Below are 13,946 nucleotides of genomic sequence, written 5' to 3'. Positions count from 1 at the left end.
GGAGTTCGCGAGTCAAAAAAGGTTGGGAACTGCTGCTCTACTGTATCTACAATTCTGTACAAACACAATAGGAGAGAGAGAACATGATGAGAGCCTAGTTAGTCAATTCAGCTCTGAGGTAGAATTTTTTTTTTCAGTGTGGTCTATGCTTGTTAACAGGACTGACTGTTTTCACAGGGATGGGATACATTTAAATAGAAGGGGTGCAAAGAATATATGCTGACACTATTGAACAGTGATGTGCTGGTAAAATTTTAACAACTGGCTCACTATATTTATTTATTATAAGTTTTACTGATTTTCAACAATTTCGAAAACAAAAATTTTAAACAATAATAAAATATTCATTTTTTTGTTTGTTTGTTATTTGGTTTTTAGGAGCATTAGCAACTAAGGCCATATTGCTCCGAGGATATGCGGTGGTCATTCCCTGACCTTTCCGCATCCTCCGTATTTGGTGGTCACAGGCTCGAACCCCAGTCTAATCAAGAAGCGTGTGCTACGCACTGCTGCTCCTGCCCACCTGGCTATGGAGGCGCCTTTTTTTATTGTAATTTCCATATAGCCAATTGATTCCCACAATGTTTTTGTTGTCTTTTGCTGAGCTCTTATATCTATAGCCAAATCTGTGATTGTGATTCAACCACGAGTTGACATATTGAGTGAGTTGCATCCCAACCACTAACTCTTTTCCTAATAAATTTATTGTCATTAAATCTGATATGTGATCTACTGTTGAACTATTTCTGACCCTTGTGCAAATTATGTTCGTTAAACTAAAACCTCTTCCAACTTCAGGACTACTGATTGCAATAGTGCCGACTATCTTTTCAGCTTTTTGAATACTTGAAGGGATTTAAACATTTTTTGATTGTACATTATTATCTACAAAATCTTGAAAATTGTTCAAATCAATTTCATATTTTAAAATGTCATTTAAATGGTACAAATTTTTTTCACCAGCTATCCATTGTAAAATTATTTCTTCATAAGGCCAAGTAGGTGGTTCTAATAAATCAATATAATTTAAAATGTTCCTCATCATTATTTTTGCTCAATAAAAGACTTAAATTCATGTGTTGAATTATATTTTACAGTAATGTATTCCTAGGAAGACTATTGAATTTATTTTTTTTTTATTAAATGGAATATCTTTAAACTTATCTGATTGAAATCTTCCACTTGAGGTTCATATTTTCTGGTACCAACCTTTAAATTTTCCCAAGCCCATATTGTGTGTTTGATTAATTTTTGCGCTTTCTGAATTTGATCTTGAGTAAAGCACAGTTGAAAGTAAGGAAAATTCTTCAAGAATGCCTGTCATTAAAGCAAGATCTTGCAAAAAATTAATGTTAGCTAATCTATTTGCCAGATAAGAAGAAGAACTTGAAAAATACATATATAACACAGGATATGTGCACCATGCAGCAGTAACAGCTTGTAAACTATATCACTTATGATGCACTTTTGTTTACTTTATAAAAATAGTTTCCATTTACGTGATGATTGTTTATTTCATATTAAATTTGAATCTTTGGAAGTAGAAAATTTGCTCTTTGTATTTTTTCCCATTTATTTGTGCATTCACATGCACCTTTTTTTTATATTCAATATCATTCTTCCACTTTCCTCTCTGATACAGTGATCAGTAGTATCCTTTATGTGTTTGTTCACTATGGCATAAATTACACCAACAACAGCATTATTATTGTTATTAAACTTTCTCCTTTGTGGGGTTTTTCTGCCCCCTGACGGGTACTGCCACAAAGTGCATGGGTAGTTGGTTGTGTACAGTTCCTATTATTATTATTATTGTTGGTTAAGGATATCTCTTACTATCTTACAGGTGTTCAGGATTGTGGCTTCCTGGAATTCCATTAAGTGTTCTCTGCAAGGCCTATTTCTGCTAGGTTCTTGTGGAGGCTCTTTGGTACTGTGCCAGTGGTTAACATGGTGATTAGGATGGTCATTACTTGTTCTGTATATCACATTTCTTTGACTGCCTGTCTCAGGTCTGCATATTTCCAAATCTTTTCTTTGTAGGTTTACTGGAAGTTGCTGGTGTTGAGCACTGCTATGTCAATCAAGTAGATAGCCATTTCCTTCTTGTCAATGAGGGTTATGTCTGGTCTGTTGTGCAGGATCGTCTTGTCTGAGTATAGTTTGTGAGTAGGGGTCTCCAGTACAGTCTGAAGTTCATACTTGTAATATGATACACTTTCTTTGATCAACTGGCATTTTTGTGCTACCCTCTGACTTATTATCTTGGCAACCTGGTCATGTCTGTGGGTGTACTCTGTCTTGACGATAACCCCGCATCCTGCAGTGATGTGCTGGATTGTTTCTGGGGACATATATCCATATATCATCTGTCACTTGGGATCCTTGGCAATGTATTTTCTGTAGTCCATAGTGTTGATTACCTGGTCTTGAGTGCAAATACTTCAGTCTTGTAAAAATGTGTCAGAAGCCATCTTACCTATGTAGTCTTGCTGGAGGTTATTGTAGTGTCTGCCATGAGGTGCCTTCTTCGCTCATCTTTCGGCCTTTATTTCTTCTGTCTGTGAGTGGGGTCTCCTTGTTAAGGTTGAGTGGTGTGTGCTGTTTGTCTGTCTTGGTAGATTGACACTGTGTATTCCTGGAAGTAATCCCTCGGGTTCTTAATTGTTGTTCAGTGAGGTCTGCGAAACCTCTCCGTCCTTATTTCTGGGCTATGATCAATCTCTCAATAGCTGTCTTCAGATGGTGTCGACGGTTCTTGGTCATCATTGTCCTGGTTGATCTCATAATCTCCTCAAGCTCAGTGTTATCTAATCTGTGATCCCAAAGGAGTACATTAATACTGGGACTGCATAGGTGTTTATGCTCTGAGTTCCTACCATTCAGCTTTGATTTTAGCAGGCTACTCAGTCTCTGATGGTATTTCTCAGCCAAGCAGGCCTTGATCTCCTTGTCCTCTAACTGCATTATCCCCAGATACTTGTAGGTCTTTCCATCTGTCATGGCTTCAATCTCTTCGCCAGTCTTCAATTGGTGGTTTCAGCTGACTGGATTTCTCGGATGTAATTCATGGGTCTTGCATTTGTGCAGATAAAATTTCATCCTGATATCAGTGCTGAACTCTGGTAATCCAGAGTAGCTGTTGGAGTTGTATCTTGGTTGCAGCATAGAGTTTGATGTCATCCATGTACAATAAGTGAGAGAGGATGTATGGCCTTCCTCCCCCCTTCCTCTAGGGTATATTTGCACTGGCTGTTATTGAGCGTGGTGGACATTGGTTGAGTGTTAGGCAGACCATAGTGGGCTCAGTGAGAGATACTTGTTCTGATGCGGGATCGGTCTGGTCATGATGTTCTCAACCTTGATGGTGGTCCTCCATTTTACCATGATTGCTTCTAGGAAGTATCGGCATTGAGCTGACTTTGTAGAACTTCAGTGTCTTTGTCAGCCAGCTATGGGGCATGGAGTCAAAAGCCTCGCAGTAGTTGGCATAGGCCATGTACAGGTTGTGGTGCTTCTTGTAGAATTCAATAAACTTCCTCATCACTGGTAAGTTGCAACTTGCATCCTTTGCCCATCTGCTGAAATTCCTTCTGCTGCTTGGCCATGATGTTCTGGCTCTCCATATGGTCTGATATCTTCTCAGATATGCAGCCGATCGGCCTCTTATACAGAGTTGGGAGAAAGGCAATCAGTTTGTACTACCACAAACCCCAGAATTGTGTCGGGGTGCTTTATCATCTGGGTGAACTGCTCCACTATATGTCTGTATGTGCAGCTGAACTTCTTGTACCAGTAATTGTGGATGTTATTTATTCCCAAAGTTCACTAGTTGTGCACTAGTTCCTAATGCACTGTTGTATTTATTCCTCCTCCTGAATCTCCCAGTCTGTCATCTCTTATATGTCCTTTGCTTTCTTCTGTTCTAGCTCTGTCCATAGGACATGGCTGTTATGACTAACTTTGCTGTTCCACAGGTTACCCCAGAACTCCCTGAGCACCTAGTTGCCTTCCTTCTCCTCTTGTCCAGTATTCCTCTAGAAGGCTCTGTGGTTGCGTAAAATATCCTGTTGTCTGTTTTCCCTGCATGCTCTCCTTGTATTGGCAAAGTCTCTTACTGTGTGCAAGAAGGGTCTGCTTGGGGTGTCCAGGTATTTGCCAGATTTCTCATTATAGGTCTTGTGTGAGAGGAGTTGGAGGAGACCGCAGTGCCACAAGACAATTAACTCTATAGGTCTTGTGTTTGCTTGGATGTATGTTTCTTGAGGATGATATTCACTTTTCTTACTTTTGTTACCCCAATTATATTGGGCCAGTTGGCTTACCTTCATCTTAGCTCCTCTGACTTCTGCTGTAGCCTCATTGGTGGTCCAGCATCGTAATCACTGGGCTAATTGCACCCAGCCTCATTATTATCATCATTGTACCATCTTCTTTTTTCTCCTTATGGTTTTATTTTTCTTGTCCTGCAGTAGGTACTGGTACCAAGTGCATGGAATGGTTGTTTTGGTGGCTATTATTATTGGTCAAGGAACTCTAAATATCCTTCAGGTGTTCAGGATTGTAGCCTTCTGGAGTTCCAGGTGTCCTCTGGGAGGCCTATTGGTACTAAGTTCTTAGGTAGGGTCTTTGGCACCGTGCCAGTGGTTGACAGTGATTGGGATGGTTATTACTTGCTCCATAAGTCACATTTCTTTGGCTTCCTGTCTAAGGTCTGGTACCTTTGATCTTTTCCTTACTGATTTTCTGTAGGTTTTGCTGGTGTTGCTACCACTATTTCAATCAGGTAGGTAGACTTTTTCTTCTTATCAGTGAGGGCTATGATCAGTCTGCTGTTGGGAAGAAATAATCTTATCTGTTCTTATGGTGCGACCCAGTACAGCTTATGAATAGGGGGTCTCTATTACAGCCTGAGGTTTGTACTTGTAATACGATGTAATTTCTTTGATCAACTGGTATCTCTTTGTTAGCCTCAGATGTATTAGTTTGAAGACTGGTTATGTCCCTTAGTGTACTGTGTCTTCATGATCATCCTGCAGTGATATGCTGGATTATTTTTTGAGGAAAAAAGGCACCATTGATGTGTCGTGTCATTCCAGGATCCTAGTATATATGTTTTCTGTAGTCGCTGGTGTTTCCTGGTCTTGGATGGCAGGCATGAATGCACTTCTGGAGAAGAGCATCCCACTCATGAGCCATGTGTTGGAAGCCTTCTTCTCTATGCAGTCTTGTGGAGGTCATTGGAATGCCTGCTGTGGAGTGGCTTCTTTTCCCATCTTTGTCTTTGTTTCTTCTGTCTGAGTGGGTGAGGTCTCCTAGTTGAGCTTGAGCAGGATGTGCTGCTTGTCTGTCTTCATCATGGCCTGCTAGATTGACACTGTGTTTTTCCGAAAGTACTCCGTCAAGTCCTCAGTCCTGTTATTCTGTTTTAATGAAGTTTGCCTTGTACAGTGAGAATCTGGGATTGTCTCAGGGTGCCTTATACAGTGAGACAGTTGACTCATGATATTTAATGCATTGTCTCATCAGTGGTTAGTTGCTCCTTGTATCCTTTTCATTGCTTTCTCATGATATTCTGGCTCTGTAAGTGGTGTGATATCTTCTGGCTCTGTAAGTGGTGTGATATCTTCTTGGCTATAAGTGGCCATGACCTTATACATTGTTGGGAGACAATTGTTGATTAGTCTTTACTTTGGCAGGTGTCTTGTGGTATCTTTAGTTTTTAGGCTTCAGATAAGTGATTCCTTGAGTCAGAATCTGTGGGATTGTCTAAGATGCCTTATTAGGTGCTTGTGTGTGCTGTTGAACTTTTACTAGTAGTTGTGGATGTTGTCTATTCCTGGAGTTTGCTAGTTGCTTCCTGAATACCAGTTGTACTTCTGCCTCATGACTCTTCTGTTCTAGGTCTATCCAGGAGACCCAGACATTATGCCTGACTTCAGTTGTTGCATAGGTTGCCTAAGAATTCCTTGATCATCTTTTCGTCAGATGTTCCATTATCCTCCTCCTTCTGTTGTCTGATGCCCCCACAGAAGACTCCCTGGTTTTTCCCTGAAGATCCAGTTGTTTCCCTCTGGGTGCTCTCTCTCTCTCTCTCTCTCTCTCTCTCTCTCTCTCTCTCTCTCTCTCTCTCTCTCTCTATATATATATATATATATATATATATATATATATATATTGGTGTAGTCTATGCTGAGTGTAAGATTCTGCATTACGATATGTAAGTGATCTTGTGTCCTCATGTTTTCTCTGGCTGTTGTCTTTCTTGAGGATGCTCTTCACTTTCCTAATCAGCTTCTTTTTTCTGTTACCCGAATGGTACTGGGTTGGTCATCTATAATCCTGAAAAAGTATGTTAGTACTGGGACTGCATAGGTGTTTATAGCTCTGACCATGTTCCTCCCTCCCCCTTCAGCTTTTTTTGAGTTTAGAAGGCTGCTCAGTCTCTGATGGTATTTCTCAGTCAGGCAGGTCTTGATCTCCTTGTGTTCAAACTGTTGAACCTGCATCATTCCCTGATATTTGTAATTCTCTCCATTTGTCATGGCTTCAGTCTCTTCAGCTAGTAGTTTCAGTCAACTGAATTTCCCTGATGTCAGTGCTGAACTCTTCAATGATCCAGAGTAGTAGTAGTTATTAGAGTACATATACATCAGGAGAGAGAGAGAGAGAGAGAGAGAGAGAGAGAGAGAGAGAGAGAGAGAGAGAGAGATGTACAGGTTCTGCCTCCCTTCTTTTAGGGTATATCCATACTTGCTGTTGTTGGGCATGGTGGACAGTGGGTGCTGTGCTAGACAGAACCACAGTGGGCTCAGGGCATCTACTGGAACATTCCTTTTCTGATAGAAATCAGTCTGGTCACATTCTTGACCCTGATAGTGGTCCTCCATTTTGCCATAATTGCTTCCTCCAGGCAAAGTGTTAGTATTACCTCTTTCTTTTCCTTGTGGGTTTTTTCATCCCATGACGGATACTGGTACAAGGTGTGTGGGGTGGTTATTATGTTCTGTTACTATTGTTGGTTGAGGAACTCTCTGACTATTCTACAGATGTTCAGGATTGTGGCTTTCTGGAGTTCCATGTAAGTGTTCTCTGAAGGACCCATTGCTGCTAGGTTCTCGTGGAGGCTCTTTGACATGATGTCAGTATTTGACATGGTAATTTGGGATAGTCATTACTTGTTCCAGTTCGGTGCCTCCGTAGCCAGGTGGGAAGGAGCAGCAGTGCGTAGCACACCCTCTTCTTGATTAGACCGGGGTTCGTGCCCGTCACCACCAAATACGGAGGATGCGGAAAGGTCAGGGAATGACCACCGCATATCCTGGAGCAATATGGCCTTAGTTGCTAATGCTCCTAAAAACCAAATAACATAACTTGTTCCACATGCCACATTTCTTTGACTTCCTATCTTAGGTCAGCATACTTCTGGATCTTTTCCTTCAAAGTTTTCTTGAGGTTGCTGATGTTGGGTGCTGCTGTGTTGATCAGGTAGGCAGTCATTTCCTTCTTATCGAAGAGATTTATGTCTGGTCTGTTGTGCAGGATCATCTTCCCATTCTTATGGCACAGTCCCAGTATAGTTTGTGAGTAGGGGTCTGTAGTTTGGCCTAAGGTTCAAATTTTTTATACAGTACACTTCCTTTGATCAGCTGGTATTTTTGCACTAGCTTCTGATTTATTATATTGATGACATGGTCATATCTATGAGTGTTCTCCATCTGAGTGGTGACCCTGCATCCTGTGATGATGTGCTGGCTTGTTTCTGGGGCTTTGCGAAAGCGTCACCATTAGCATTAGCATTAGTTGAAGCATATGATGCAAGAAAGCAAGCAAAAAAAGAAAAGAAAAGATAAATAAAAATAAAAAAAAACCTTCACATTTCACCCATCCGGTCACTCCAAATGTTTGTCTAGTTCAACCTTAAATTTATTTAAGGAAAAAATAGTGCATTTAACTGTGCAGGTTAAAGCTTGGATATAAATATAAATCATTACCTGTAGTATAAAAAAAAAAAAATCAATGTTCTTTACTAAAATATTGTTGGGGAAAAAAGTAACCTCTGAAAAAGAGTACCCTATTTATAACATTTTCCTGCTTGTAGTTCTATATCAGGCTGATAACAAGAATGTACTATGTTTCCACCACTTAAAAATATAGATTTATATTGAATTTCTTGCATATTAAAAAAATAAATAAATAAAAACAGTTGCTTAACATTGCTGTATCATTTGAATAAAAACATTCTTGTTTTTATGCAAATGATATATTTAATATTTGAAATAATTTAAATAATTTTTTTTCTTTTTTTTTATAGGAAGAATATAATAGCCCTGGTATTAAAAGATACCAGAAACTCCAAAACAGTTTCCACAGGCCCACCAGAAGAATACCAGTTGATACACAGGATGGGAAAAAACAATTAAGGAATTTGAAAGATAAGTTGGAAGACACATCTTGGTCTATATGGTTAGATATTTGTAAATTCTGTAAGGAAGTAGAAAAGAAGATCAGTGATGCTAGCATGACTACCAAGGACTCTCATTTGTCACTTGCTTCAGGTCTTGAGAATCATCCAGAAAGTTTGGGTGATATAAGTTCTTTAATTTCTAGTCTCTGTAAAGTAGAAGAAAAACTACATAAGGTTCAGCTAGAACTTACTAAATCAAAAGAAGGTTATTTTATGTCATGTGAGGCTGATGATTCTTCAAAGATTTCAACCAGAATGAACTTTGCAGATTTTTTACTACCACATGAACTGAATAATACTGAATCTCCACCCAAAAGTATTTTACTTGCACAACAGCTGTGTAGAATTAAAGATGAAAACACAAGGCTGAAAAATGATGTAAAAGTATCACAGGCAAATTGTGATGAATTTGAATTGCGCTGCATTACCCTTAGGCAAGAAAAACTACAAGTTGAAGAAATACACCAGTCACAAATGAGTTTAATGTCATCAAGAATAGATGATTTAACTAATAAATTAGTTATGTCTGAAAGAAACCTAAGGCAGCTGAAGCAAAAATTATCCAAGCTAGAGTTGAAACAAGAAAGGAGACGAAGTTCCTTGAAAGGAAAAGAAGGAATGACACTCTCTAAAGAATATGAAATGAAGTTAGCAGAATTGGAGCAAAAGATTGATGCAGTTGAGGCTGTGTTACAGACTTCTGCCGAACAAGACCTTGAAAAGTGCAGAAGTGAATGCTCAGATTCTTCTAGTTTGGTGTCAGGGAAATCAAGAGATTCTAATGCAGAAACACAGAGCTTGTTTCTTCGCCTTCATAACTTGGACAAACGGGTACAAACTGCTTCTGAAACAAATGTGCATGATTCTCAGGGATTAGAAAATCACCATTTAGACAAACCAAAAATATTGTTGGAAGTGAAACTTAATGAAAATGAAATGAAACTTAATGAAGGAATAGATATACCTGTTGGACATTCTTTTTCAGAAAAAATTATCTCAAATGAAGTTATATTTGATCATCCATCTTCACTTAAGATGTGCCTTGAAGAACTTAGTGAAAAGATAAAAAATCTGGCATCATGGTTGAAAGTTACCTTAAGATGCAGTATTTCATCTCTGGATCTAAACGTTATGAGTTATAGAGTGCAAAAAGAATTCAGTTTACTAGTCAAAACTCTTGAAACTTTGAACATAACAGTAGAGAACACTGAGTCTCTTTTAGGAGGTATTGAAGACCAGTTGTTGCACGATGTTGCTTATAATCTCTTCCTTATTCAAGAAGTTCTTTTAGCAGTTTGTAAACTTAGTCATTTTAAAAACTATGAAAAATTAATTTTAAGCTATAAATTGATAAAAACAGAAGAGCTACTTTCAAATTTGGAAAATTATATTAATGATGTTCCTATAATTTTAGGGCCAGATTCAGTTCATTTGAATATACATATGAATAGTGTAGTCAACCAGCTATTTTGTTTTGACCTTCCAATCCCTGAAAATTCAGATATCAAAATTAAAGAGTTAGCTAAAGATGAAAAACAGCTTACTGTGCAGTATGATAAAATAGATAACAAACAGAAAGAATTATACAGTATGATAGAGAAATTTAAAGAAAGTTCTTTTGTTGAACTTGTTACCCTTCTTAATTGTCTTTTTGGTGATAATTTTTTAAGTCAGGCCTTCCCATGGCATGGTCATAATGCTCCCTCGCAGAGGCTAACAAAACTTGAATTACAAGAACAGCTATATTCAAGTATTGCTTATGTGGCAACCCATGTATCTCAGATGTATAAAAATTACTTGTTAAAATCAGGCTATCCAAATTTATTATATTCAGATATTAAAAGTGTTGAGACATATAAAAGCATAATTTCAAACGTGCTCCAACAAGAAATGGAGAATTTTTTGATAAATGTGAAAAATAAATACCTAGTAACTTTGGATAGGGAATGTAGTGCAAAGCTTTGTGATCAAACAATTAAATGCTTTGTTCTTCCTGTAGTAATGGACTTGTGTCACATAGTATGCATGAACTCTCTTGGTAAAGGCATACTGAATTATGTCAGGCAAGAATTAAGTAAAGTTGAAAAGGAATCTTCAGAAGAAAATATTTTGCCAGATGATAATTTAAATCACAAAAATGAAATCATGTACTATGAAAGTTTACAGCCTGTTGTTGATAAACATGTAATATCTTCACTGCAACAGTTTTTATTTGGCTCATTGTGTGATTCTGACATATTTTTTGATGGAATTGGCCGATTTGCACAGAATATATCATACATCTTGGACATACAGCAACAGTATAGACATATCATAGAAACAGAAAGAGGAGAATATACAGCAGAAATAAATAGGTTAAAGTTAGAATTGTCTGCAATTATCGAAAAACAAGAAAGGCTTCTAAAAGAAAAGTGCAAAAGTTGTATAGATTTGAAACTGGAAGTGAATTCTTTGCAAACAGAATTAGATAACACTAGAATTTTAGCCCGAACAGGCACACTATGTGAAAAATGTATGACTCTCAAACAAGAAATAAGCAGGTTGACAAAACAGCATGAGAAAAACCTTGTAACGATAGAAAGACACCAAGAGCAAGAAAATATATTCCAAAAAGAATTTCAAGACACAATAGGAAAAAAGGTTAGAATTTATTTGAGTTTCATGTAGACAGTAGAAAACTTTGCATTCAACTGACTACTATATCTACTTAAAACTGAGGTTAATTTTTTCTTATTTTATTGATCACAAAGTTCAGTCAGACTAGTAAGTACTAAAAAAAAATGAATCTAAGCCAGTGAAAATGTATTCTTTTTGCTATTCTTCTTACCAGTTTTCCTCACATTTCCAGAAACTTAATATTGGATGTTTCTTTATTTTATCCTTAGATTTCTATTATGTCATTAGTCATAATCTTGAGGTTTTCTTCAATTTCAAATGATGAATCTGTTTATCATATATTTGCTATTTAGTCCAAGTTCATCAAAACTAAAAAAAAAAATCTGTATAATACATACAAACATACACGCTGCATGCACACACACACTCACACTCATACTCACACTCACACTCAGTGGCCACTGAATTATGACCATAATAGACTGTGCAGCATAGCTTGCAGTATAAAAAGCTGAACACCTTCATACACTAGAGCAATGGTGATATGCATCTCATCATGTAAGTTAAAGTGCTAAAGTAGCAGTTATTGGACATTGTAAAGATATAACAGAGTTTCAAAAGGGCATGATTGTGGGACCTCGTGTGTCGGGTGCTTCTATGTTGGAAATGGCATGTCTTGTTGGTTGCTCACTTCCCACTGTGGTTAAGGTGTACAAAAAGTGGTATTGAACAGGTCAAACCACCTCCCACCGACAGAACTGTAAAGGATTACTCAAGGTGGATGTTCATGGTGAGCAAAGGGTGCAGCACATTTGTAAGGGCTCAAAGGCAGATCACTGTGTGACAGCTGACATTGAAATACAATGGGGAATGCAAAAACAATATCTCAAATGATGATATACCACACACTCAAACACATGGAGTTCCACAGCAGACACCCCAAGAGACACCCTCTCTTCACAACTAATCATCCTCAGTGGTGAATGTTATGGTGTCAACAACATGCTAGTTGGACATTGGGGGCTTGGAAATGAGTGTGCTGATTGGATGAGTCCAAATAACTGGTGCAACAGATGCATTCGTGTGTGGCTCAAGCAACACAGGTCCATGAACCCATCATGCATGATGCCCATTATCCATGCAGGTGGCAATGGTTGCTTAATATGGGACATGTTTTGTTGGCAAGAATTAAGATCCTTGCTGCATATGAGCCAGTATTTCACAGGTCAGGTCCACCAGTAGCTCTTAGAAGACCATGAATATCCTGCCATGTTGCAATTTTTCATGGATAGAAACGGGATCATCAAAGGTGATAATGAGCTGTGTCATTGGGCCTGCACAGCATGAGTGGTTCAAGGAACACAGTGAAGATATCACTAATCTTGATTGTCCTCCAAATTCGCCTATCAATCCAATTTGAACAACTGGGGGATGTTTCGAGAAGTGAGGTGTATGGACATACAACCGTCATCTATTCTGACACTGCAGTAGGCCTTGCACACAACTTGGCTTCAGATCCATATGGATGTCTTCAGACATATAGTAGTGCTGATGCCTATACAAATTAGCATTAGTTGAAGCATATAATGCAAGAAAGCAAGCTTATGTAGCATCATCCAAAAAAAAATCTCTCCCATTCCACCCATCTATTCACTCCAAATGCTTGTACAGCACAGCCTTAAATTTATTTAAGCTATCAACTTCCACAACAAGAGATGGAAGTCTGTTCCAGCAGTCAACTACCTGCTGGCTAAAGGTAAATTTTTGCACATCTATTCTACAACTATCTTTCCTCAATTTGAAGCTATGGCCCCTCAGGTTCTTAATCTGAACAAGAGGAAGAATCCCATCAGCGTTGAGCTTGCTCAACCTGTCCAAGGCCTTATGCACCTCAATCAGATCGCCTCGCATGTGCCTAGTCTCCAGGCACTTCAATTTGCAGAGCTTAAGCCTATCTTGGTTAGAGCACCCCTTTGTTCCTCTCGCCAATCTTGTTGCCCTTCTTTGTACTTGTTCTAGCAACTCTACACTAAAATGAGGCCTCCAGTCCTGTACACAGTATTCAAGGTGTGGCCTGTCCATTGCGTTGTATAACGGTCACCTCCTTGTCCCTGCTAGCAAAATTCCTATATATCATTGACAAGACTCCATGACCTTCTCTGGCAGCCCATATGCACTGCTCAGCTAACTTCATATCTGACCACACAATTACCCCCAGGTCTTTTTCACTCCACTTCCCTGAGTGTAATACCACATAGTTGGTGCATTTCTCTTGGGTTACTGCTATGTAGTACTTTGCATTTGTCAGTGTTAAACTAGTTGCCACTTCTCAGCCCATTTGCCCAACTTATCTAGATCCAATCACAGTAGCATACTGTCTTTACTGTCATTAACAACCCTGCCAACCTTTGTATCATCTGCAAACTTGGACATTAAGCATGATATACTTTCATCAATATCATTGTTGAATACACAAAACAACAATGGGCCCAGAACTGAGGGGGAACTCCATTGATAATATTAGTCCACAAAGAGCAGTGTCCATTGGTTACCACTCTCTGCTGTCTCCCACTCAACCATCCCTTTATCCATTGTAACAACTTGCCCTTAATGCCATACTGTTCCAATTTGTACAGCAGTATCAAAAGATTTCCTGAAATTGAAGTATAATATGTCAAAATTATTTTTTGCATCCAGTTCCTTTGTGACCACATCATAGTATCCAATCAAATTGATCAGACAAGACCTCCCTTTAACAAACCCATGCTGTCTTAACTACTACTGCACTCTTGTCTAGATGATCCTGCAATGCTTCTTTAACCAGTGACTCGAATATTTTCTCCGGAACACAAGTTAAACTAAC

At 38.5% G+C, this 13,946-nt stretch overlaps 1 protein-coding gene across 1 annotated transcript in view; it reads left to right on the top strand.

The window, feature by feature from the left end:
- LOC150076491 (uncharacterized) overlaps positions 1-13,946 on the top strand; it is a 392,042-nt gene that overhangs the window by 269,851 nt on the left and 108,245 nt on the right. The window contains exon 13 of the mRNA XM_090387905.1: positions 8,315-11,107. Coding sequence (XP_090244031.1) covers positions 8,315-11,107 — 2,793 coding nt within the window. The remainder of the gene's footprint in view (positions 1-8,314; positions 11,108-13,946) is intronic.

This window comes from Mastigoproctus giganteus, chromosome 13 (assembly GCF_048544385.1).
Source record: "Mastigoproctus giganteus isolate SK-2022 chromosome 13, ASM4854438v1, whole genome shotgun sequence".
NCBI lineage: Eukaryota > Metazoa > Arthropoda > Arachnida > Uropygi > Thelyphonidae > Mastigoproctus > Mastigoproctus giganteus.
This window is presented reverse-complemented; position numbering and strand designations above follow the sequence as displayed.